General features: G+C 43.7%; 1 protein-coding gene across 4 annotated transcripts in view; it reads left to right on the plus strand.

The window, feature by feature from the left end:
• Window positions 1-26,582, plus strand: part of LOC134931701 (transcription factor COE3-like) — a 265,596-nt gene that overhangs the window by 79,750 nt on the left and 159,264 nt on the right. For all 4 annotated transcript variants that reach the window (XM_063925436.1, XM_063925438.1, XM_063925437.1 and 1 more), the window contains exons 2-5: window positions 15,920-16,076; window positions 17,963-18,026; window positions 19,039-19,094; window positions 20,214-20,287. In XM_063925436.1, the coding sequence (XP_063781506.1) occupies window positions 15,920-16,076; window positions 17,963-18,026; window positions 19,039-19,094; window positions 20,214-20,287 (351 nt within the window). The remainder of the gene's footprint in view (window positions 1-15,919; window positions 16,077-17,962; window positions 18,027-19,038; window positions 19,095-20,213; window positions 20,288-26,582) is intronic.

Consider the following 26,582-nt stretch of genomic DNA (forward strand, 5'->3'; position numbering starts at 1 on the left):
GTTATGGAGAGGCTGTGGGGCAGGAGGTTGGAGTAAGGCAGTGTGATGAGAAGTTAGGGGGAAGTTGGGGTAAGGCAGTGTTATGAGGGGTTAGGGGGGGTTGGGGTAAGGCAGTGTGATGAGGGGTTAGGGGGAAGGGGGAGGTTATGGAGAGGTTGTGGGGCAGGAGGTTGGGGTAAGGCAGTGTGATGAGAGAGTAGGGGTAAGGGGGAGGTTATGGAGAGGCTGTGGGGCAGGAGGTTGGGGTAAGGCAGTGTGATGAGAGAGTAGGGGTAAGAAGGAGGTTATGGAGAGGCTGTGGGACAGGAGGTTGGGGTAAGGCAGTGTGATGAGAGGTTAGGGGGAAGTTGGGGTAAGGCAGTGTGATGAGAGGTTAGGGGTAAGGGGGAGGGTATGGAGAGGCTGTGGGGCAGAAGGTTGGGGTAAGACAGTGTGATGAGGGGTTAGAGGGAGGTTGGGGTGAGGCAATATGATGAGGGGTTAGGGGTAAGGGGGAGGTTATGCAGAGGCTGTGGGACATGAGGTTGTGGTAAGGCAGTGTGATGAGGGGTTATGGGTAAGCGGGAGGTTATGGAGAGGTTGTGGGGCAGGAGGTTGGGGTAAGGCAGTGTGATGAGCAGTTAGGGGTAAGGGGGAGGTTATGGAGAAACTGCGGGGCAGTAGGTTGGGGTAAGGCAGTGTGATGAGAAGTTAGGGATAAGGGGGAGGTTATGGAGAGGCTGTCGGACAGGAGGTTGGGGTAAGGCAGTGTGATGAGAGGTTAGGGGGGGGTTGAGGTAAGTCAGTGTGATGAGAGGTTAGGGGGAGGTTGAGGTTAAGCAGTTTGATGAGAGGATAGGGGTAAGGGGGAGGTTATGGAGAGGCTGTGGGACAGGAGGTTGGGATAAGGCAGTGTGATGAGAGGTTAGGGGTAAGGGAGAGGTTATGGAGAGGCTGTGGGACAGGAGGTTGAGGTAAAGCAATGTGATGAGAGGTTAGGGGTAAGTTATGGAAAGGCTGTGGGGCAGGAGGCTGGGGTAAGGCAGTGTGATGATGGGTTAGGGATATGGGGAGGGTTTGGAGAAGCTGTGGGGCAGGAGGCTGGGGTAAGGCAGTGTGATGAAAGGTTAGGGGTAAGGGGGAGGTTATGGAGATGCTGTGGGGCAGGAGGTTGGGGTAAGGCAGTGTGATGAGAGGTTAGGGGTAAGAAGGAGGTTATGGAGAGGCTGTGGGACAGGAGGTTGGGGTAAGGCAGTGTGATGAAAGGTTAGAGGTAAGGGGGAGGTTATGGAAAGGCTTTGGGGCAGGAGGTTGGGGTAAGGCAGTGTGATGAGGGGTTAGGGAGAGGATGTGGGGCAGGAGGTTGGGGTAAGGCAGTGTGATGAGGGGTTAGGGAGAAGCTGTGGTGCACGAGGTTGGGGTAAGGCAGTGTGATCAGAGGTTAGGGGGAGGTTATGGAGAGGCTGTGGGGCAGGAGGTTGGGGTAAGGCAGTGTGATGAGAGGTTAGGGGTAAGAAGGAGGTTATGGAGAGGCTGTGGGACAGGAGGTTGGGGTAAGGCAGTGTGATGAGAGGTTAGGGGTAAGGGGGAGGTTATGGAAAGGCTTTGGGGCAGGAGGTTGGGGTAAGGCAGTGTGATGAGGGGTTAGGGAGAAGATGTGGGGCAGGAGGTTGGGGTAAGGCAGTGTGATGAGGGGTTAGGGAGAAGCTGTGGTGCACGAGGTTGGGGTAAGGCAGTGTGATGAGAGGTTAGGGGGAGGTTATGGAGAGGCTGTGGGGCAGGAGGTTGGGGTAAGGCAGTGTGATGAGAGGTTAGGGGTAAGAAGGAGGTTATGGAGAGGCTGTGGGACAGGAGGTTGGGGTAAGGCAGTGTGATGAGAGGTTAGGGGTAAGGGGGAGGTTATGGAAAGGCTTTGGGGCAGGAGGTTGGGGTAAGGCAGTGTGATGAGGGGTTAGGGAGAAGATGTGGGGCAGGAGGTTGGGGTAAGGCAGTGTGATGAGGGGTTAGGGAGAAGCTGTGGTGCACGAGGTTGGGGTAAGGCAGTGTGATGAGAGGTTAGGGGGAGGTTATGGAGAGGCTGTGGGGCAGGAGGTTGGGGTAAGGCAGTGTGATGAGAGGTTAGGGGTAAGAAGGAGGTTATGGAGAGGCTGTGGGACAGGAGGTTGGGGTAAGGCAGTGTGATGAGAGGTTAGGGATAAGGGGGAGGTTATGAAAAGGCTTTGGGGCAGGAGGTTGGGGTAAGGCAGTGTGATGAGGGGTTAGGGAGAAGCTCTGGGGCAGGAGGTTGGGGTAAGGCAGTGTGATGAGGGGTTAGGGAGAAGCTGTGGGGCAGGAGGTTGGGGTAAGGCAGTGTGATGAGAGGTTAGGGGGAGGTTATGGAGAGGCTGTGGGGCAGGAGGTTGGAGTGGCAATGTGATGAGAGGTTAGGGAGAAGCTGTGGGGCAGGAGGTTGGGGTTAGGCAGTGTGATGAGAGGTTAGGGGGAGGTTATGGAGAAGCTGTGGGCAGGAGGTTGGGGTAAGGCAGTGTGATGAGAGGTTAGGGGTAAGAAGGAGGTTATGGAGAGGCTGTGGGACAGGAGGTTGGGGTAAGGCAGTGTGATGAGAGGTTAGGGATATGGGGAGGTTATGGAGAGGCTGTGGGCAGGAGGTTGGGGTAAGGCAGTGTGATGAGAGGTTAAGGGTAAGGTTATGGAGAGGCTGTGGGCAGGAGGTTGGGGTAAGGCAGTGTGATGAGAGGTTAGGGGTAAGGGGTAGGCTATGGAAAATAGGATTTTGGTACTTACCGATAAATCCTTTTCTCCTAGTCCGTAGAGGATGCTGGGGACTCCAAAAGGGCCATGGGGTATAGACGGGATCCGCAGGAGCTTGGGCACACTGAAAAGACTTAATCTGGGTGTGAACTGGCTCCTCCCTCTATGCCCCTCCTCCAGACCTCAGTTATAGGAACTGTACCCAGGAGAGACGGACATTTCGAGGAAAGATTTTTGTTTAAACTAAGGGCTACAAACATACCAGCCCACACCACAAACATACCGTACAACCAGAGTAACATTAAACCAGATAACAGTATGAATTAACAACAGCAACAAGCTGAAACCAGAAATACACAACCCGTGTATAAACTAATTTAACTAGCATGAAAACACTGCAAGTAACAGTCCGCACTGGGACGGGCGCCCAGCATCCTCTACGGACTAGGAGAAAAGGATTTATCGGTAAGTACCAAAATCCTATTTTCTCTTACGTCCTAGAGGATGCTGGGGACTCCAAAAGGACCATGGGGTTTATACCAAAGCTCCAGAACGGGCGGGAGAGTGCGGACGACTCTGCAGCACCGACTGAGCAAACGCAAGGTCCTCATCAGCCAGGGTATCAAACTTATAGAACTTAGCAAAAGTGTTTGAACCCGACCAAGTAGCTGCTCGGCAAAGCTGTAACGCCGAGACGCCTCGGGCAAGCCGCCCAAGATGAGCCCACTTTTCTGGTAGAATGGGCTTTTACTGACTTCGGCACCGGTAGTCCGGCCGAAGAATGAGCCTGCTGAATCGTACTACAAATCCAGTGTGCAATAGTCTGTTTTGAAGCAGGATGACCAATTTTGTTGGAAGCATACAAGACAAAAAGCGCCTCAGTTTTTCTGGCAACAGCTGTCCTAGTGACGTAGATCTTCAACGCTCTTACAACATCCAGAGATTTTGGAATCGCCACAGCCTCCGTAGCCACCGGGACCACAATAGGTTGGTTAATGTGAAATGAAGAAACCACCTTCGGCAGAAATTGTTGACGAGTCCTCAATTCCGCCCTATCCAAATGAAAAATCAAGTACGGGCTCTTATGAGATAAGGCCGCCAACTCTGACACCCGCCTGGCAGACGCCAGCGCCAACAGCATAACTACCTTCCAAGTGAGAAATTTCAATTCAACCTTACACAAAGGTTCAAACCAGGAAGACATGAGAAACCGTAAGACCACATCAAGCTCCCATGGAGCTACAGGAGGCACAAACGGAGGATTGATATGCATTACTCCTTTCACAAAAGTCTGAACCTCTGGGAGGACAGCTAATTATTTTTGAAAGAAAATAGACAAAGCCGAAATCTGCACTTTGATGGAACCTAATTTCAGGCCTGCGTCTACTCCCGCCTGTAAAAAGTGGAGAAAGCGCCCCAAGTGAAAATCTTCCGCAGGAGCCATTTTAGACTCACACCAGGAAACACACTTTCTCCAAATACGGTGATAATGTTTCGCCGTAACCTCCTTCCTAGCCTTAATGAGAGTTGGAATGACCTCCCTGGGGATACCCTTACGAGCTAAGATCTGGCGCTCAACCTGCATGCCGTCAAACGCAGCCGCAGTAAGTCTGGAAACACGCATGGACCCTGCAACAAAAGGTCCTCTCTTAGAGGAAGCGGCCAAGGATCTTCCACCAGTAATTCCTGAAGATCCGGGTACCAGGCCCTTCTTGGCCAATCTGGAACGACGAGAATCGCCTGAACCCTTGCTCGTCGAATGATCCCCAGTACCTTTGGAATGAGAGGAAGTGGAGGGAACACATACACCGACTGGAACACCCACGGAGACACCAGGGCGTCCACTGCACTGGCTTGGCGGTCCCTTGACCTGAAACAATACGAGGTATTTCTTGTTGAGACGAGACGCCATCATGTCGATCAACGGAATTCCCCAACGTTTTGTCACCTCTGCAAATACCTCTTGGTGAAGAGCCCACTCTCCCGGATGGAGATCGTGTCTGCTGAGGAAATCTGCTTCCCAGTTGTCCACTCCCGGTAGGAAGACTGCTGACAGGGCGCTCACGTGTTGTTCCGCTCAGCGAAGGATTCTTGTGGCCTCCGCCATTGCCGCTCTGCTCCTTGTTCCGCCTTGACGGTTTATATGTGCCACCGCTGTGATGTTGTCTGACTGTACCAGGACAGGTCGACCCTGAAGAAGGTTTTTGCTTGCAGCAGGCCGTTGTAAATGGCTCTTAACTCGAGAACATTTATGTGGAGACAAGCTTCCTGGAGCGACCATTTCCCCTGGAAGTTCCTTCCTTGGGTGACTGCGCCCCAGCCCCGGAGACTTGCATCTGTTGTCAGAAGTACCCAATCCTGGATACCGAACCGGCGTCCCGTTAGGAGGTGAGGACTTTGTGGCCACCACAGGAGAGAAATTCTGGCTCTGGGAGATAGACTTATCTTCCGGTGCATGTGCAGGTGAGACCCGGACCATTTGCACAGCAAGTCCCACTGAAACACCCGGGCATGAAACCTGCCAAATGGAATGGCTTCGTACGCCGCAACCATTTTCCCCAGAACCCGAGTACAGTGATGGATCGACACACTCGTCGGCCTCAGAAGTTCCCTGACCATCGTCTGCAGTTCCAGAGCTTTTTCTTCTGGAAGAAATACTTTCTGTAAATCCGTGTCCAGAATCATGCCCAGAAAAGGCAGCCGAGTGGTCGGAATCAACTGAGATTTTGGCAAATTGAGTACCCAACCGTGCTGTCGCAGAACCGACAGTGACAAATTTACACTTCTCAGCAACCGTTCCTTGGACCTCGCCTTTATCAGGAGATCGTCCAAGTACGGGATAATTGTAACCCCTTGTTTGCGAAGGAGAACCATCATTGCCGCCATGACTTTGGTGAAAACCCTCAGAGCCGTGGAAAGCCCAAACGACAACGTCTGAAATTGGTAATGAGAATCCTGTATCGCAAACCTGAGGAAGGCCTGATGTGAAGGACATATCGGGACATGTAAGTAGGCATCCTTTATATCGACTGACACCATAAAATCCCCCCCTTCCAGTCTGGCAATTACCGCTCGAAGAGATTCCACCTTGAACTTGAAAACTTTCAAGTATGGATTGAGGGATTTTAGATTTAGAATTGGTCTGACCGAACCGTCCGGTTTCGGCACAACAAAGAGGCTCGAGTAGAACCCCTCCCCCCGTTGGGACGAGGGAACGGGAACAATGACCCTCTGTAGACACAGTTTTTGTATCGCTGCCAGCACCACCTCCCTGTCCGGAAGAGCTACTGGTAACGCCGAAATGAAGAACCGGTGAGGGGGTATCTCCCGAAACTCCAGCTTGTAATCCCTGAGACACAATCTCTAGGACCCAAGGATCCAGGTCTGATTGAATCCAGACCTGACTGAATATTTGTAGACGGCCCCCCACCGGTCCGGACTCCCCCAGAGAATCCCCAGCGTCATGCGGTGGACTTGGTAGAAGCAGGGGAGGACTTTTGGTCCTGGGCGCCTGACACTGCAGGTGGTTCCCTTCCCCTTCCTCTACCTTTTGAAGCGAGGAAGGATGAACCTTTTCCACGCCTGTATTTATTGTGACGAAAGGACTGCATCTGCTGATGTGGTGCCTTTTTCTGTTGTGTGGGAACATAAGGCAGAAAAGAGGACTTACCCGCAGTCGCGGTCGAGACCAGGTCAGCCAAGCCGTCCCCAAACAAGACAGTACCTTTGAAGGGTAACGCTTCCATAGCCCTCTTGGAGTCGGCATCAGCATTCCATTGATGGATCCACAGCGCCCTCCTTGCTGATATCGACATGGCATTGGCTCTTGATCCCAAGAGACAGACATCCCTCGCCGCATCCTTTATGTAATTTGCAGCGTCCTTAATATAACCAAGAGTCAAAAGAACATTATCTTTATCAAGGGTATCCATCTCATTAGCTAAATTCTCAGCCCATTTAGCAATAGCACTACTCACCCATACCGACGCCACAGCAGGTCTGAGCAATGCACCCGAATTAGCGAAAATGGACTTCAGAGACGTCTCCAGCTTGCGATCCGCCAGATCTTTGAGAGCTGCCGTGTCAGGAGACGGAAGCGCCACTTTCTTAGACAAGCGAGATAGAGCTTTGTCAACATTTGGAGACGCCTCCCATTTTTCCCTGTCATCAGAGGGGAACGGATATGCCATGTAAATCCTCTTGGGAATCTGCCACCTCTTATCCGGTGACTCCCAAGCCTTTTCACAAAGAGTATTCATTTCATGAGAGGGGGGGAAACTTCACCTCAGGTTTTTTTTCCCTTAAACAAGCAAATCCTTGTTTCCTGTACCGCAGGTTCATCAGAAATGTGTAAAACATCTTTTATAGCCACAATCATGTACTGAATACTCTTAACTAATTGTGGATGTAAAGCAGCCTCAGTGAAATCGACCTCGGAATCAGAGTCCGTGTCGGTATCCTTATCTACCACTTGAGTAAATGGCCGCTTTTGCGACCCAGATGGAGTCTGTACCTGAGACAAAGCCTCTTCCATGGACTTTTTCCACACCTGTGTCTGTGACTCAGACTTATCCAACCTCTTTGATAAAGAAGCTACATTCGAATTTATCGTACTGAGCAATGAGAGTAAATCAGGTGTCGGCTGCATCGACAGTCCCAAATCTAGCCCCGCATCCGCTCCCCCAATAACCTCCTCTGGTGAATAACATTCAGCCTCAGACATGCCGACACATAGTACCGACACACAGATACACACAGAACGTCCCAGCTAGGTGACAGGCCCACAATGAAGCCCAGATAGAGGACACAGAGGGAGTATGCCAGCTCACACCCCAGCACCCATATATCCCGACAAAAGATATATGTACCCAGCGCTGCTTAATTTATAATGATAAGAAGCACCACACTGCGGCCCCCCCCTTCTGAATATCTCCCCGTTACTTGTGAGAGGAATGTGGAGGTCCCGGCAGCATCTCCTTCAGCCGCGTGTTGAAGGAGAAGATGGCGCCTGTGAGCCGCGGGACGAAGCTCCGCCCCCTTCCCGGCGCGCTTCGGCCCGCCAAATTTGAAAATGAAAAAGATGCCGGCGGGGGTTTAAGAAACGGTGCCGAGGCACCGAAAAGGCTTCTGCCGGTCCCCGACCTCAGTAACATGCTGCCCAGGGCGCCCCCCAGCGCCCTGCACCCTGTAACTACCGTTGGTGATGTGTGTGGGAGCATGGAGCACCTTCCGTTACTGAGGTCTTCTGCCGTCCTGAAGTCTTCTGATCTTCTCACACTCACCCGACTTCTTTCTTCGGGCTTCTGTGAGGGGGTGACGGCGTGGCTCCGGGAACAAGCAGCTAGGCGCACCAAGTGATCGAACCCTCTGGAGCTAATGGTGTCCAGTAGCCGAGAAGCAGAGCCCTTAACTAAGAAGAAGTAGGTCTGCTTCTCTCCCCTCAGTCCCACGAAGCAGGGAGCCTGTAGCCAGCAGGTCTCCCTGAAAATAAAAAACCTAACAAAAAGTATTTTCCAGAGAAACTCAGTAGAGCTCCCCTGTGAGTGTCCAGTCAGTCCTGGGCACAAAGTCTAACTGAGGTCTGGAGGAGGGGCATAGAGGGAGGAGCCAGTTCACACCCAGATTAAGTATTTTCAGTGTGCCCAAGCTCCTGCGGATCCCGTCTATACCCCATGGTCCTTTTGGAGTCCCCAGCATCCTCTAGGACGTAAGAGAAAGGCTGTGGAGCATAAGGTTGGGGTTACTAGTTACGGGGGGATAATAAAGTAGACTTTACAAAATGAAAAGAAAGTTGGGGCTGCTCAGTGTGTGCTCCCACTATAGTGCAGGAACTGCAGACAGCGCCGCACATGGCTGACCTGGGAACTTATGGGGGTGTGGCCTAATCGAGACCAGCGTGGTCACGCCCCCTTTGGCGCAAATTTTGCTGACACCCCTGGGCCTGCTGACATTAATCCCCCGCCTCCCCTGCACTGGCTGATGCACGGCGGCCGCACACTCGCCAGCCACACGGGGCTCTAAGGAGAGAGAGGCGGACAGCAGGAGTGAGTGTAGACCCAGAGGCAGGGGAGAGGTGACCCGTTGTTTTTTAGTGGAAGTTTGAAAACATTTTAAGGGACATTTTTTGAAAATTAAACACTGTGTTTGAGGTTCAACATTCAAAAATGATGTACTCAGCCTTGGAGAGTGATAAAGTGGAGAGAGGTAAAGTACCAGTCAATCAGCTCCTATCTGCTGTGTTACAGGCTGTGTTTGGAAAATGACAGGAGCTGGTTGGTTGGTACTTTATCTCTCTACAAGGCTTGGTGCATCTGCCCCTGGGTATCACTCAAACCAATCCATGCTGCAGTCTCATGCAGCTCAGTTTGGGCCCTGGTGTACGTACGTGCGTCCACATGTGCTAAGACTCCTGCTGCCAGCATCTATAGATGCTAGAGTACTGCTTGGTGTGTCTATAGACACCAGCAAGGTTCCCAGCCACCTCCCAATGTGCTTCTCCGCACGAGCATATGAAATTGCAAATGCTTATTAGACGCGTGCACAGTAAAGGAAAATAGAAAGCTATGTCCGACATCATGTGCTACTGAGAACCAGGACCTGTATGTGCTGTGCATGACCTTGGGTGGAGAACACCGCTGACGTGTAGGACCCCTGGAAAGCTAGCAATGCTTACTGCACCCTTATTGGCCACATAGGGGATTTCCGTAGATGGATCTGATGTGAAAGGGTAATTGGGTCAGTCACGGAATGTCAGGGAACCTGTTTGATGTGGAGGGTAATGTGGAGGGGTGTATATGTGTAAGTATGTGTATTGATATGAATGTGTGTATATACACCTATCAGCCAGAGCATTAAAACCACCTGTCATCAAGGCATGGACTACACAAGACTTCTGAAGGTCCCTGTAGTATCTGGCAGCAATATGTTAGCAGAAGATGCTGTAAGTCCAGTAAGATGAGAGGTGGGGCCTCCATGGCTTGGACTTGTGTTTCCAGCACATCCCACAGATCCTTGATCAGACTGAGATCTGGGGAATTTGGAGGCCAAGTCACCACCTTGATCTCTGTCATGTTCCTCAGACCATACCATTTGTAGTGTGGCCGGGCGCATTATCCTGCTGAGAGAAGCCACTGCCATCAGGGAACACCATTGCCATGAAGGGGTGTACTTGGTCTGTAGTTGGTACGTGTCATAGTAACATGTGCATGAATGCCAGTACCAAAGGTTTCCCAGCAGAACATTGCCCAGAGCATCACATTGCCTCCGCCGGCTTGCCTTCTTCCAATAGTGCATCCTGGTGCCATCTCTTTCCTAGGTCAATGGTGCACACTCACCCATCCGTCCACATGATGGAAGAGAAAACGTGATTCATCAGCACAGGCCACTTGCCTACTTTGCTCCATGGTCCCGTCCTGATGCTCACTAACCCTCTCATCGGTGGTCAGGACCAGTCTGCGGCGACGCAGCAAGTTGTGGTGCCCTGTGTATTCTGACGCTATCCTTTGCTCCCTACATGCATAAGTGAGTGCCCATAGCCTTGTCACCGCTTCACTACCTTATGCTGGAAACACCACACAAGACCTGACATTTTATAGATGCTCTGCATCCTTGTCTAGCCATCACAGTTTGGCCCTTGTGAAACTCGCTCAGATCCCTACACTTGCCCAATTTTCCTTCTTATAACACATCAACTTCAGGAACTGAAGGTTCACTTGCTGCCTGATATGTCCCACTCATTGACAGGTGCCATTGTAACAAGATAATCAATGTTATTCACTTCAGCTGTCTGTAGTTTTAATGTTTTGGCTGATCCGTGTATCTAGATATATGTGTCTGAAAAACAGTGCATCCGAAAGTATTCACAGCGCTTCACTTTTTCCACATTTTGTTATGTTACAGCTTTATTCCAAAATGGAATAAATTTATTTTTTCCCTCAAAATTCTACACACAATACCCCATAATGACAACGTGAAAAAAGTTTTTTTTAAAGATTTTAGCAAGTTTCTTCAAAATAAAAGAACTAAGAAATCACATGTACATAAGTATTCACAGCCTTTGCTCAATACTTTTTTGATGCACCTTTGGCAGCAATTACAGCTTCAGGTCTTTTTGAATATGATGCCACAAGCTTGGCACACCTATTATTTGGGCAGTTTCGCCCATTCCTCTTTGCAGCACCTCTCAAGCTCCATCAGGTTGGATGGGAAGCGTCGTTGCACAGCCATTTTCAGATCTCTCCAGAGATGTTCAATCGGATTCAAGACTGGGCTCTGGCTGGGCCACTCAAGGACATTCACAGAGTTGTCCTGAAGCCACTCCTTTGCTATCTTGGCTGTGTGCTTAGGGTCGTTGCACTGAGGTCTAGAGCGCTCTGGAGCAGGTTTTCATTACAGGATGTCTCTATACATTGCTGCATTCTTCTTTCCCTCTATCCTGACTAGTCTCCCAGTTCCTGCCACTGAAAAACATCCCCACAGCATGATGCTGCCACCACCATGCTTCACTGTAGGGATGGTATTGGCTTGGTGATAAGTGGTGCCTGGTTTCCTCCAAACGTTACACCTGGCATTCACACCAAAGAGTTCAATCTTTGTCTCATCAGACCAGAGAATTTTGTTTCTCATGGTCTGAGAGTCCTTCAGCGCACCGCATCGCGCACCGCACCGCGCACCGCACCGCATCGCGCACCGCACAGTAAAGGACCTCTCCACGAAGGGAAACTCTAGTTTCCCTTCACAGCGGCCAGCGGCAGCGGGGGGCACAGCAGCAGCGGATCTTGCCCTGGTGCGGCGCCCTCCGGATGGCGCCGGCGTCCTCCGGAAGGCGGCGCCCCGGGCAAAAGTCCTGCTTGCCCGTGGCAAGATCCGCTACTGAGTCCTGGTGGTTCCGAACTTCTTCAATTTACGGATGATGGAGGCCGCTGTGCTCATTGAGACCTTTAAAGCAGCAGATATGTATCTGTACCCTTCACCAGATTTGTGCCTCAAGACAATCCTGTCTTGGAGGTCTACAGACAATTCCTTTGACTTCATGCTTGGTTTGTGCTCAGATATGCACTGTCAAGTATGGGACCTTATATAGACAGGTGTGTGCCTTCCCAAATCATGTCCAATCAACTGAAATTACCACAGGTGGACTCCAATTAAGAAACATGTAGAAACATCTCAAGGATGATCAGTGGAAACAGGATGCACCTGAGCACAATTTTGAGCTTCATGGCAAAGCCTGTGAATACTTATGTACGTGCGATTTCTTAGTTTTTTATTTTTAATAAATTAGCAAAAATTAAAAAAAACTTTTTTCACGTTGTCATTATGGGGCATACTTACCTACTCTCCCGGAAGCTGCGGGAGGCTCCCGTTTTTTGGGGTAGCCCCCCGCACCCCCGGAAGAGTGGGCAGGTCTCCCACATCCTGCTCGCACCCTAGTGATGCGAGCAGGATGGAGAGATAACCTCTGTTGGGTGAAGAAGGGGTTAAAATGACGCAAATCGCGTCATTTTAGCCCCGCCCCCTTCCCGCGGACCCGCGAATCGCGGCATTTCCCGATGCAGGGGGCGGGGCTTAGTGATGTCACAGTCCGGCCCCGCCTCCCGAAGACACCTGCAGCGTCTCCTCTCCGGGCTTCTCCCGGAGAGGAGACTTACAATGTAGGTAAGTATGTTATGGGGTATTGTGTGTATTTTGAGGGAAACATTGAATTTATTCCATTTTGGGATAAGGCTGTAACATAACAAAATGTGGAAAAAGTGAAGCTCTGTATGTGTATGCGTGTGTTGGAGGTGTGCATGTTATTGAAAGGTCCTTCCCGGAAATACACGGTAATTCTTTTAGCTGTGCTTTGTAGCTGCATAACCTGAATCTATAGAGAGTAAATATCACTGAGCTCTATATCCAGAACAACACAGGGGGATATATTTTGTATTGCCTTCTGTTGGAAAAATAATCATACATTTTTAGGTAGTTGTAAGGGCACCCCATCAAAAAGGGCTGCTAAACGCCTCACTGGCTGTACAGCCTATCTTAGCCTTAACCGGTGGATGTGTCCATGAAGACGAGTGAAATTTTAGTGATATAGATGTATTCAGAAGCGGTATTTGTGCTACACTTCCCCTATCATTACCTCTGCTTCATAAATGGCCTTTGGTGTACAGAGAATTAAATGTGTGCCGCATGTAATGTATATGTCTCCATGCTGTACAGAAGTGGCTCCTCTAGACAGCCTTGAGAGCCCTTCTTGCTCCAGCCAAAGACTGTACATAAATGTACACTCTCCAAATATCCCTCATTGGTACCCAATTTCCCCTGTCCACCTTTCCTCAAATATAAATAGCTTACACTTTTTGCATTTCATCTGAGTAAGATGTGTATGTTTCATGAATACATTTAGATGTGTCTATTAAGCTGCCTGTTATTTGTGGATTTGTACACAAGACACTGGCATTTCTGTTGGTGCACATATATCTTCTGTCCCACTACTGTATTTGACCGCTTGAGCTGATTATTTGTCATTATATTAGATCAAGTAAAGTAATTGAACAGGAATATTTTATTGACTTCCCAGTGTTGTTACTAAGTCGTGTTTCAAACAATGTGAAATGTGCTCCGGTTGATCTTCTGAGTCTTGCATCAAACTAGAATGTAAAAAAAGAGAAAATGCAGGTGCACACTCTAAGCACTAAGAACACTAATAATCAGAACAATTATAATAAACTCTGCCATTTAACATGGAGTAAAATTGAGGTTCTTAGCATAATTTTGGGGCACAAAATATGGGCCCACCTACCACAGCCAGGTGACCTCATTAGGTGGATCGCTAACATTCCCAAGGTTCAAGTCCAGAGCACGGGACCCCCACTGTGGTAGGTGGGCCCCTATTTTTTTTCAAAAAAAATTATGCTAAGACCTCAATACTCCATGTTAAATCGCAAAGTTTATTAGAATTGTTCTGATTACCACTGTTCTCTTATCAGGTTTGGAATTTGGGTGTGCCGTTTGGCCTCTCCCCCCCCCTTTCCCATATATCAAATTAGAATGTGGATGACACATTTGGCGCACACAAGGCTGAAGCTTAACATGGCTGACACATTATATTGGCATGCAGTGCCCTCCGTTATAGAAATGCTCTATATAAGGAGCAGGCAGTATGCAGACAGATATTGGTATTTGCACCACTTGTGGCTCTGACTGTGAGGTTTACTCATCTGTATATTGGTCGCTTTGTGTTCATGTTGTTGTTATAAATGCTTCTCTCCTAGGGGTTGTATCTCCTAATGGGTAAATCCCAATGATACGTTCTTACTAGACATCTCCGTGTCTCTCCTCCCAGTGGGATATGTGTTACTATGTATCCATGCTCTACCTATATGCCCTCTGTGTCTCTCCTCCTGGTGGTGTAAGTGTTACTTAAGTGCTTATTTAAGTGAGAAAGTAGTCTGTGACCGATTAATAAAAATTAAGATTAATAAATCACCTGGTCCCGACAGAATTCACACAAGAGTTCTCATGGAGATTCAATCCGAATTAACAAGACCCCTATGTTTGATTTTCATTGACTCACTTACATCAGGCATGGTTCTCAAAGAATGGTGTATAGCTGAAGTAGAGCCAATATTTAAAAAGGGAAGTAAATCTGAACCGGGTAATTACATACCAGTAAGTCTTACATCTATAGTGGGAAAAGTACTGAAAGGTATTTTAAGGGATAGAATACAGGAGTTCCTTGAAACAAATAAGGTTATTAATAGGAACCAACATGGATTTGTGAAGGATAGATCATGTCAAACTAACTTAATAGGCTTTTATGAAACAGTTAGTGCAAACCTACATCAGTATAAAGAGGTGGATGTAATCTTTTTAGACTTTGCTAAAGCTTTCGATATACTACCTCACATGAGACTAATCTGCAGGTTAAGAGAACTTGGGCTAGGGAGCACATTATGCACTTGGGTGAGTAATTGGTTGGATAAAAGGGAGCAACGAGTGGTGGTAAATGGAACTTTTTCTAAATGTACTGAGGTACTCAGTGATGTGCCACAGGGGTCTGTACCACTATTGTTCAATATTTTCATAAATGATCTAGAAGCAGGTCTAGAGAGCATGGTGTCAATTTTTGCAGACTATACCAAATGATGTAAGGTTATAAATTCTGTGGAGGATGCTGAGTCTCTTCAGAACTACTTATTTAAATTGGAAGCATGGGCTTCAAAATGGAGAATGAGGTTCAATATAGACAAGTGTAAGGTAATGCACTTCGGTATAAAGAACAAGAACACTACCTACATACTAAATGGGGAGAAACTAGGGGATTCTGTACTGGAAAAAGATTTAGGTGTTCAAATAGATAACAAACTAAACAGTAGTACCCAAAGTAGGCTTGCAGCAAAAAAGGCAAACAAGGTATTAGAATGCATTAAGTGGGGAATTGATGCAAGAAAGTGTTATACTTCCATTATATAAATCACTAGTGAGGCCACATCTCGAATACTGTGCACAATTATGGGCACCATACTACAAAAAGGATATCCTGGAACTAGAAAAGGTTCAGAGATGGACGACCAAATTGATATAGGAGATGGAGACTAGAATACGAGGAAAGGCTTGCTAGGCTAGGCATGTTTACACTGGAAAAAAGGAGATTAAGAGGGGACATGATTAACATTTACAAAAATATAAGGGGTCAATACACAGCTAGCGGGGGATTTGTTTTTGGTTAGATCATCAAAAAGGACACGTTGATACCTGCTTAGGTTGGAGAAGAGGAGATTTTGCACACAGAGACGGAAAGGTTTCTTCACAGTAAGGACAATACGTATATGGAATTCCCTGCCTGGGAGAGTAGTGATGGCAGACTCAGTCATTACTTTTAAGAATGGGCTTGATAAATTCCTAATGGATAAGGATATACAGGGTTATGGTGGGTAAATCATGCACTATAGTAATAAAAAACTGAGTATTTTAGTTTACAGCTAAACATTCACCACAGTTAAAATTAGTCTTAAAAATATTTCAGTGTAGGAGACCACTATCAGGTTGAACTTGATGGACAAATTGTCTTTTTTTCAACCTCAGAAACTATGTTACTGTGTATCCATACTGTGTCTATTGGCCCTCTATGTCTCTTCTCCCAGAAATTATGTCACTCTTTGCCCCATATGTAACTAACCACCTCCAATTTCTCTCCTTGCAGTGGTATCGGCCTGGCCAGAGCTCACTTTGAAAAGCAACCACCTTCAAACCTCAGAAAATCCAACTTCTTCCATTTTGTTCTTGCACTATACGATCGCCAGGGCCAGCCGGTGGAGATCGAGAGGACGTCATTTATCGACTTTGTGGAAAAAGACAAAGTAAGGCATGTCCTAGCATCTCCTATTCCCCATAATATCCTGCCTTCAGGTGTAAGAATGCAGTGGTGGTGTAATGGTTTCATATCTGCTTGGTTACAGTACTGTATATCACCGCGATTTGAAATATGCTCTTCTTCCACATTATACATTTAGATAAAGGGACTCGGGTTAAGCTAAACACTTGGACAAAATGTTACTTGTTTTGTCTAAAACCCAATGAGCCAACATGCAGAGTTTTTGTTGGAAATATGAGACCGTGTACATTTGCTCCTCAAAGGGTATAGACTGACTATCATGGATTGGTCAATCGGAGGACAATCAGGTGTGAGTACAGGGTCTTCATTTCTGTAAGAAGAAACCACAAGCTTTGGTTGTCACTGCCCGAGACTTTTAGGTTTGTGGAAGTAATTCATATCCAATTCAAAAAAGGTTTCATATAAAAAGGGTTAAAGACCGGCAGCTAACGACTTTGACACCCATCAATCTTAAGTGTTCAGTTGGAGGAGCTTCAGTAGTTGCTGCTTCTAAAAAACCCACAACAAATCGATAGAGCTACAGCAATATGCACAACACTATGGGCAGGCGTCAAGAGCCCTGGGGTAATACTTAAGGATCTGGCATCTACTCCAGGTCTTTATGGGATGACATTGAGGAATTAAAGCACTGACCTGCGTTGGACACTGTCATATGAAACAGCTTTCCCATTGGCTCATAAAGCTGTTGGAAAAATGTTGTTCATGGATACGTTGGTGAAAGTAAACTTCTTGGCATCAATGAAAAGGAAAACCTTTGGAGCAGACAACGCATGCATTGCCCATTCTGAGCAGAAGGCTGCATCCCGGCTATGAAGCATAGTAATGGGATTACCGTGTTTGAAGGGCTCTGCTGCATCTGACAATTTACACATGACATAATTCATAAATTGTACGTTACACCAGAATGTAGTGGAAACCTTTTATTTCTCCCAGGCAAGTCCCTGGCAGTAAATTTAGGATATGAAATCATTCCGTTGGATAACCACCAGTATACGAAGGGCCAATCCATCCTAAAAGGGCTGTAAAGCTGCCGTATCTTTCTGGCCGGTCTGGAGACGAGTCACAGTACACTTATAATGGGGCAGTTGTTGTGTTTTGAAAAAAAAAAAAAAAGGCAGATAATATTAATAATCCTCTTGTGGGGGCATTATCATTTTATCAGTGTATTAGGGAGTATTAGGGATTATTGTGTAATTTTACTAGGAGAGCAATCTTTAATACAATCAAAGCAGCGATTTTAATTAATTAATTAATTAATTGTTAATTGTTTGAAGAAAACTGTTTTTGTGATGGGGCAAAGTTTATTATTTTAAAAACTTTTACTGAGTATAGAGATCACAATCAGATTACACTGATGTCAGGCATTGCCCGTCTGTACCTATAATTGAGACACAGCCTGGGGCACATGAAAAGCCATCGCCTGCAATGAGCCATGACTGCTAGGGACCTAGTGCACATGCGTGACTTTGTAGTAGCATGTATCATGCAGCATGATCTAATATAGTGTACAGCCAACCACAAAATATATAACATGTGTATCTGTTTTATTTGGATGCCCTGGCAGGAAACTCTTGTACAGATCTGTTCAGCATCTGAGTATAGCAGAGATTAAAAGGAATTTGAAAGTGCTTAAAACTTTGTTATTAGGTGGATTATTTTCAGCCATTGCTCATCCATTAAATGCACACAGGGTAATTATATTATATATATATATATATATATATATATATATATATATATAATAAATATATAAATGTATTACAACTGTATTGTTGGATGGAATGTGTCCATACACTGCTCTTCCGTTAAGCACAGTAGTTGTCATTCTAATGAATGTTTTACGGTTCACAGGAGCAGAGTGGTGAGAAGACAAACAATGGGATTCACTACAGATTGCAACTTCTCTACAGTAATGGTGAGAGCGCAACCAGCTCCAAGGCATGACTAACAATCCTGCCAATCAGTCAGTAAGCATTAGTATATTAACTGGGTCCTAGGCATCGCTAATCAACAGCTCTATGTGCCCAAGTGATCAGTACCTTAGCTGTTAAAGGTTAAGGGGCATCAGCAGTCAGCTTCTTTATAAGCCACAGTTCAGTTCTGTATTTGTATGTATCCATATATTTTAGTGCATAATTATAAAACATTTTTTTTTACATATTCTAGGGATGGCCATGGGCACCAGAGTTGGACCCAATTTTGGTCATCAGTATACTATGCATTTTGAATAACAAATACAATAAATGGGATGGAGACTTTTACTAAAATCTGGAATTCTGTGATGTATTTTAGATTCAAGGTGGAGATACTTTTCTTCTTTGGATAAGAGTGACAAAAATCTGAAGTTTACATACATTTGTCACCTATCACAAATTAATTATCCCAGTGTCACAGTCTTAGAAGGATAACATCCTCAAGCGGTTATTGTTATGAATAAGGAGCAGTTATCTAATAATAACTATCACTTATTTTATATTGTTGCCAAGATTGCAATGTACTTACTGTTTGAATATCCCATTTTCTTTTGTACATTTCTGACATTTGAATCATTACTTAGCTATCATTAATTACACTATAGTGGACCCCAAAACCCCCTCTCGCATGTCTGCCTTCCACAAAGTGATTCTGTAACAAAGCCTAATACACCTCGTTACCATCACTGTCCTCAGGACTGATGTAAATAAGACACAATGACAGGGGGAGGGTGACTGCGCCCATTCTACTTCAGTTACACTGTGGTTATATTTGTCTCTAGTACACAAGTATAATGGTCTATTCTGCACCATCCTGTGGCATTGCAGTTTCCTAGTCACGTTACATTAAATATATCATATGACTTCCATCCCAAACTCTATATCACCGCGGCATGTATTTATACTTACTAGATGAGGCCAATCAGACTGATGAGAAACTTATTATCTGTGCAGGTCTCAGAACGGAGCAGGATCTATACGTGCGACTCGTGGACTCTATGTCCAAACAGGTAACTCTGAATTTATAATCTCCCCCCTCCACCGTGCCTCACCTCGCACACACTAGCACCTGCAATAAGAGTAGCACCTGTAATGGACCAATACATTGATTTGAGCAACTTGGAATTATTTATGTATCACTATACTGAGGCATACGTGGGATCAGTAGTTGGAGGGCATGCTGGTCCTTGTAGTGCCATTTACAGGATCTGGGGTGCCTCCAGGTGAATTAGCTCTCAATTTAGAAATACAGATGGGTCCACGATCATCTTGGCTACTCTGCTGCACCTAGGCACACCATGGCTTATTAGCATAAGCCTTTCATCTATTGTTCTAAGATGCAATACAATACAGAGAACATTACAGCAGGGGAGTAAGTCTGACTGGCCAGTCTCAGTTGATCCTATTAAAGGTCAAGATAAATGTGGACCCATCTCTATATAAATGTATGGCTGTTATCATACAGCAATACACAAATGTATGACCCAAAGTGGGTACTAGTATTATACCATGATAGAGAGTGAAGATGGAATAACTGACGCCCCAGGCTCATCCAAACTCTGGGCTAATGAAGGTGTCTCCTCATTATAATACATAGGTGCTTTATAGTGTGTTCCGCTAACATCTTCCAGTAAACGCTGTACTAAATGCTGAAGAAACGTATCAGATTATCATATACAAAAACCATACAGATGGCGCTGCGCTCGTCTAGTGCGGCTCCATGGCAAAAGTACACTCCCAGCGGGACTAGGTGATCCGGTGCCTAGCCCCGCTACGGGAGTGCACAGAGACGCTCCCATTATAGTGAATAGGGCGCGTGCACATTACAGACGCGCGCGCAGCCCAGACGCACATAGGCACAGACGGAGCCACGATTTTCATGGCTACGTCTGTAGGTAAATGTACAAAAACATTTATGGAGGTTTTGGTGGAGGGGAGGGGAATCATCCCATGTGATATAACTGGCTGCGCACTGTTTACAAGCACACCTGCTGTGATCACATTCTTATTGTGGTACGTCTGTAGGTGGATTATGTGTAACAACTGCAAATCACAATGCAATACAGTATATAACTAAATGTTATAAAGTGTTAGCAAATGATGACAAGTCCTTAATCTCTTGGTTCCAGGCAATCATCTATGAAGGACAGGATAAGAATCCGGAGATGTGCCGCGTCCTTCTTACCCATGAGATTATGTGCAGGTGAGGCGTGTACGGAACATGCTGACGCGTTTCTTTGGTTTTAGCATCTTCACTATGTAATAGCTACCCCTAGCTGTTCTGCCTCCTCCGTCTAGCAGGATGTATATAAACTGTAGACTCCGGATGGCAGCGTTATCATTGCAGCTGGAACGCCATCTCTACAGCGTTACTGATTGTGCGTCTCACAGATTTACACTCTGGATTGGGCTTCCCTGATATCACTTGTAGATGTGATGGGGCTGCGTCTGTGCTCTGTCCTGGCTGTGCTGTACGTAATATAGTATATTGTTATACGCGGCAGTGCTTTATGTTGTGCTAGCTTTATATGGTGTTTTCTAGCATCAGTTCAACTTTCTCAGTTTAGGTTACAGACGATAGGGCTTTGTATTGTAGTTACTGGAGATTTGTATTCTACGCAATCAAACTTTATATTATAGTCAGAGATTTATATTATAGAAAATTAGAACTTATTACAGGCAACAGACCATTATATTGCAGATAAAAGAGAAGTCTATTATACTAAATGGAACAGTAAATTAGTAATTAGAGCTTTATATTAAAAGATACCAGAACTTTACAGTATATTCTAGATAATGGTATTTTGTATTATATGCAATATAGCTTATACAGCATAGAAGTATCAGAGCTTTATATTGCAGATAATGTGACTTTGTATCCTGGGTATTATACAGTAGCTTTGCATTATAGGTATTAGAGCTTTATAGTGCAGTTAATGGTACTCTTTATTATAGGTATTAGAGCTTTATAGTGCAGTTAATGGTACTCTTTATTATAGGTATTAGAGCTTTATATTGCAGATAATGGTACTCTGTATTATAGGTATTAGAGCTTAATATTGCAGATAATAGTACTCTGTATTATAGCTTACAGGTATTAGAGCTATATATTGCAGATAATGGTACTCTGTATTATAGCTTACAGGTATTAGAGCTATATATTGCAGATAATGGTACTCTGTATTATGGGTGGTCTTCAGTATGCTGAATGTCGGGATCCCGGTGCACAGTATACCGGCGCTGGGATCCCGACACCCGGCATACCGACAAATATTCTCCCTCGTGGGGGTCCACGACCCCCCTGGAGGGAGAATAAATAGCGTGGCACGCGTAACCCGCAAGGGGCTCATTTGCGCCCGCCACGCTGTCGGTATGCAGGCGGTCGGTCTCCTGGTGCCGGTATGCTGGTCGCCGGGAGCCCGGCCGCCGGCATACCATACTACACTCCTGTATTATAGGTATTAGAGCTTTATATTGCAGATAAGAGTACGCTGTACTATAGGTATCAGAGCTTTATATTGCAGTTAATGGTACTCTGTATTATAGCTTATAGGTATTAGAGCTTTATATTGCAGATAATAGTACTCTGTATTATAGGTATTAGAGCTTTATAATGCTGATAATAGTACTCTGTATTATAGGTATTAGAGCTTTATATTGCAGATAAGAGTACTCTGTATTATAGGTATCAGAGCTTTATATTGCAGTTAATGGTACTCTGTATTATAGCTTATAGGTATTAGAGCTTTATATTGCAGATAATAGTACTCTGTATTATAGGTATTAGAGCTTTATAATGCTGATAATAGTACTCTGTATTATAGGTATTAGAGCTTTATATTGCAGATAATAGTACTCTGTATTGTAGCTTATGGGTATCAGAGCTTTATTTTGCAGATAATGGTACTCTGTATTATAGGTATTAGAGATTTATTTTGCAGATAATGGTACTCTGTATTATAGGTATTAGAACTTTATATTGCAATTAATGGCACTCTGTATTATAGGTATTAGAGCTTTATATTGCAGATAATGGCACTCTGCGTTAAACGTATTAGACCTTTATATTGCAGATAATAGTACTCTGTATTTTAGCTTATAGGTATTAGAGCTTTATATTGCAGATAATTGTACTCTGTATTATAGGTATTAGAGCTTTATATTGCAGATAATAGTACTCTGTATTATAGGTATTAGAGCTTTATATTGCAGATAATGGTACTCTGTATTATACGTATTAGAGCTTTATATTGCAGATAATGGTACTCTGTATTATAGGTATTAGAGCTATATATTGCAGATAATGGTACTCTGTATTATACGTATTAGACCTTTATATTGCAGATAATAGTACTCTGTATTTTAGCTTATAGGTATTAGAGCTTTATATTGCAGATAATAGTACTCTGTATTATAGGTATTAGAGCTTTATATTGCAGATAATAGTACTCTGTATTATAGGTATTAGAGCTTTATATTGCAGATAATGGTACTCTGTATTATACTTATTAGAGCTTTATATTGCAGATAATGGTACTCTGTATTATAGGTATTAGAGCTTCATATTGCAGATAATAATACTCTGTATTATAGGTATTAGAGCTTTATATTGCAGATAATGGTACTCTGTATTATAGCTTATAGTTTTTAGAACTTTATATTGCAGATAATAGTACTCTGTATTATAGCTTATACTGTAGGTATTAGAGCTTTATATTGCAGATAAGAGTACGCTGTACTATAGGTATCAGAGCTTTATATTGCAGTTAATGGTACTCTGTATTATAGCTTATAGGTATTAGAGCTTTATATTGCTGATAATAGTACTCTGTATTATAGGTATTAGAGCTTTATATTGCAGATAATAGTACTCTGTATTATAGGTATTAGAGCTTTATATTGCAGATAATAGTACTCTGTATTGTAGCTTATGGGTATCAGAGCTTTATTTTGCAGATAATGGTACTCTGTATTATAGGTATTAGAGCTTTATTTTGCAGATAATGGTACTCTGTATTATAGGTATTAGAACTTTATATTGCAATTAATGGCACTCTGTATTATAGGTATTAGAGCTTTACATTGCAGATAATAGTACTCTGTATTATAGCTTATAGGTATTAGAGCTTTATATTGCAGATAATGGCACTCTGCGTTAAACGTATTAGACCTTTATATTACAGATAATAGTACTCTGTATTTTAGCTTATAGGTATTAGAGCTTTATATTGCAGATAATGGCACTCTGCGTTAAACGTATTAGACCTTTATAATATATTGCAGATAATAGTACTCTGTATTTTAGCTTATAGGTATTAGAGCTTTATATTGCAGATAATTGTACTCTGTATTATAGGTATTAGAGCTTTATATTGCAGATAATAGTACTCTGTATTATAGGTATTAGAGCTTTATATTGCAGATAATGGTACTCTGTATTATACGTATTAGAGCTTTATATTGCAGATAATGGTACTCTGTATTATAGGTATTAGGCTATATATTGCAGATAATGGTACTCTGTATTATACGTATTAGACCTTTATATTGCAGATAATAGTACTCTGTATTTTAGCTTATAGGTATTAGAGCTTTATATTGCAGATAATAGTACTCTGTATTATAGGTATTAGAGCTTAGTTTATATTGCAGATAATAGTACTCTGTATTATAGGTATTAGAGCTTTATATTGCAGATAATGGTACTCTGTATTATACTTATTAGAGCTTTATATTGCAGATAATGGTACTCTGTATTATAGGTATTAGAGCTTCATATTGCAGATAATAATACTCTGTATTATAGGTATTAGAGCTTTATATTGCAGATAATGGTACTCTGTATTATAGCTTATAGTTTTTAGAACTTTATATTGCAGATAATAGTACTCTGTATTATAGCTTATACTGTAGGTATTAGAGCTTTATATTGCAGATAAGAGTACGCTGTACTAAAGGTATCAGAGCTTTATATTGCAGTTAATGGTACTCTGTATTATAGCTTATAGGTATTAGAGCTTTATATTGCTGATAATAGTACTCTGTATTATAGGTATTAGAGCTTTATATTGCAGATAATAGTACTCTGTATTATAGGTATTAGAGCTTTTTTTGCAGATAATAGTACTCTGTATTGTAGCTTATGGGTATCAGAGCTTTATTTTGCAGATAATGGTACTCTGTATTATAGGTATTAGAGCTTTATTTTGCAGATAATGGTACTCTGTATTATAGGTATTAGAACTTTATATTGCAATTAATGGCACTCTGTATTATAGGTATTAGAGCTTTACATTGCAGATAATAGTACTCTGTATTATAGCTTATAGGTATTAGAGCTTTATATTGCAGATAATGGCACTCTGCGTTAAACGTATTAGACCTTTATATTGCAGATAATAGTACTCTGTATTTTAGCTTATAGGTATTAGAGCTTTATATTGCAGATAATGGCACTCTGCGTTAAACGTATTAGACCTTTATATTGCAGATAATAGTTCTCTGTATTTTAGCTTATAGATATTAGAGCTTTATATTGCAGATAATTGTACTCTGTATTATAGGTATTAGAGCTTTATATTGCAGATAATAGTACTCTGTATTATAGGTATTAGAGCTTTATATTGCAGATAATGGTACTCTGTATTATACGTATTAGAGCTTTATATTGCAGATAATGGTACTCTGTATTATAGGTATTAGAGCTTTATATTGCAGATAATGGTACTCTGTATTATACGTATTAGACCTTTATATTGCAGATAATAGTACTCTATATTTTAGCTTATAGGTATTAGAGCTTTATATTGCAGATAATAGTACTCTGTATTATAGGTATTAGAGCTTTATATTGCAGATAATAGTACTCTGTATTATAGGTATTAGAGCTTTATATTGCAGATAATGGTACTCTGTATTATACTTATTAGAGCTTTATATTGCAGATAATGGTACTCTGTATTATAGGTATTAGAGCTTCATATTGCAGATAATAATACTCTGTATTATAGGTATTAGAGCTTTATATTGCAGATAATGGTACTCTGTATTATAGCTTATAGTTTTTAGAACTTTATATTGCAGATAATAGTACTCTGTATTAGTGATGAGCGGATTCGGTTTTACTCGGTTTTACTCGGTTCTCAAAACCGAATCTTATTGGCTATCCAAAACACGTGACATCAGTGAGCCAATAAGATTCGGTTTTGAGAACCGAGTAAAACCGAGTAAAACCGAATCCGCTCATCACTACTCTGTATTATAGCTTATACTGTAGGTATTAGAGCTTTATATTGCAGATAAGAGTACGCTGTACTATAGGTATCAGAGCTTTATATTGCAGTTAATGGTACTCTGTATTATAGCTTATAGGTATTAGAGCTTTATATTGCTGATAATAGTACTCTGTATTATAGGTATTAGAACTTTATATTGCAATTAATGGCACTCTGTATTATAGGTATTAGAGCTTTACATTGCAGATAATAGTACTCTGTGCTGCATTGTTGTGAGCAGTATATAGTAGTACAGTGCAGCATTTTGGTGACCACCAGTATATAGTAGTACAGTACAGTAGGCCATAGCGTTATCTTGCAGCTCCGTGTCAGACTCAGTTCTATTCTCCGGATCAGTGCTCAATATCTTTGCTGCATTGTGGGGACCAGTATATAGTAGTACAGTGCTGCATTGTGGTGACCAGTATACTACAGTACAATAGTCCAGTGCTGTTCTCGCTACTCAGTGTCAGTTCTCCGTAGTATCATCAGTGCTCAGTATAATCAGTTCTCAGTATAATCAGTGATTGATCAGTATAATCAGTTCTCAGTATAATCAGTGCGCTGTTAGACGTGCGCCCGTTTTCCGCCATTAGTGCATTGGAATTTAGACAATTGATGAAGTTATTGTGTCCCCGGTACAAAATCCCATCTAGATTCCACTTCACTAGGCAGGTGATAGTGAGATTTTACCAATTAATATCAGTGATTTATAATTAATTATTAATTGCAGTGATCTTGCCAAATAATTCCAGTGATTTTGTCATTTTCTTCCAGTGATTTGGACCAATAATACCATTGATTAGAACGAATAATTCCTGTGATATTGAGGTGTTTGTGTCGCTTAGCTTAGCCGTCCAGCGACCTCATGTGCACCTCTTTTCCTCCTTTCTTTGCATCATGTGCTGTTTGGGGACTATTTTTGAAGTGCCATCCTGACTGACACTGCAGTGCCACTCCTAGATGGGCCAGGTCTTTGTGTCGGCCACTTGTGTCGCTTAGCTTAGTCACACAGCGACCTTGGTGCACCTCTTTTTTTCTTTGCATCATGTGCTGTTTGGGGACTATTTTTTTAAGTGCCATCCTGCCTGACACTGCAGTGCCACTCCTAGATGGGCCAGGTGTTTGTGTCGGCCACTTGGGTCGCTTAGTTTAGTCACACAGCGACCTCGGTGCAAATTTTAGGACTAAAAATAATATTGTGAGGTGTTCAGAATAGACTGG

Source organism: Pseudophryne corroboree, chromosome 1 (assembly GCF_028390025.1).
Source record: "Pseudophryne corroboree isolate aPseCor3 chromosome 1, aPseCor3.hap2, whole genome shotgun sequence".
NCBI lineage: Eukaryota > Metazoa > Chordata > Amphibia > Anura > Myobatrachidae > Pseudophryne > Pseudophryne corroboree.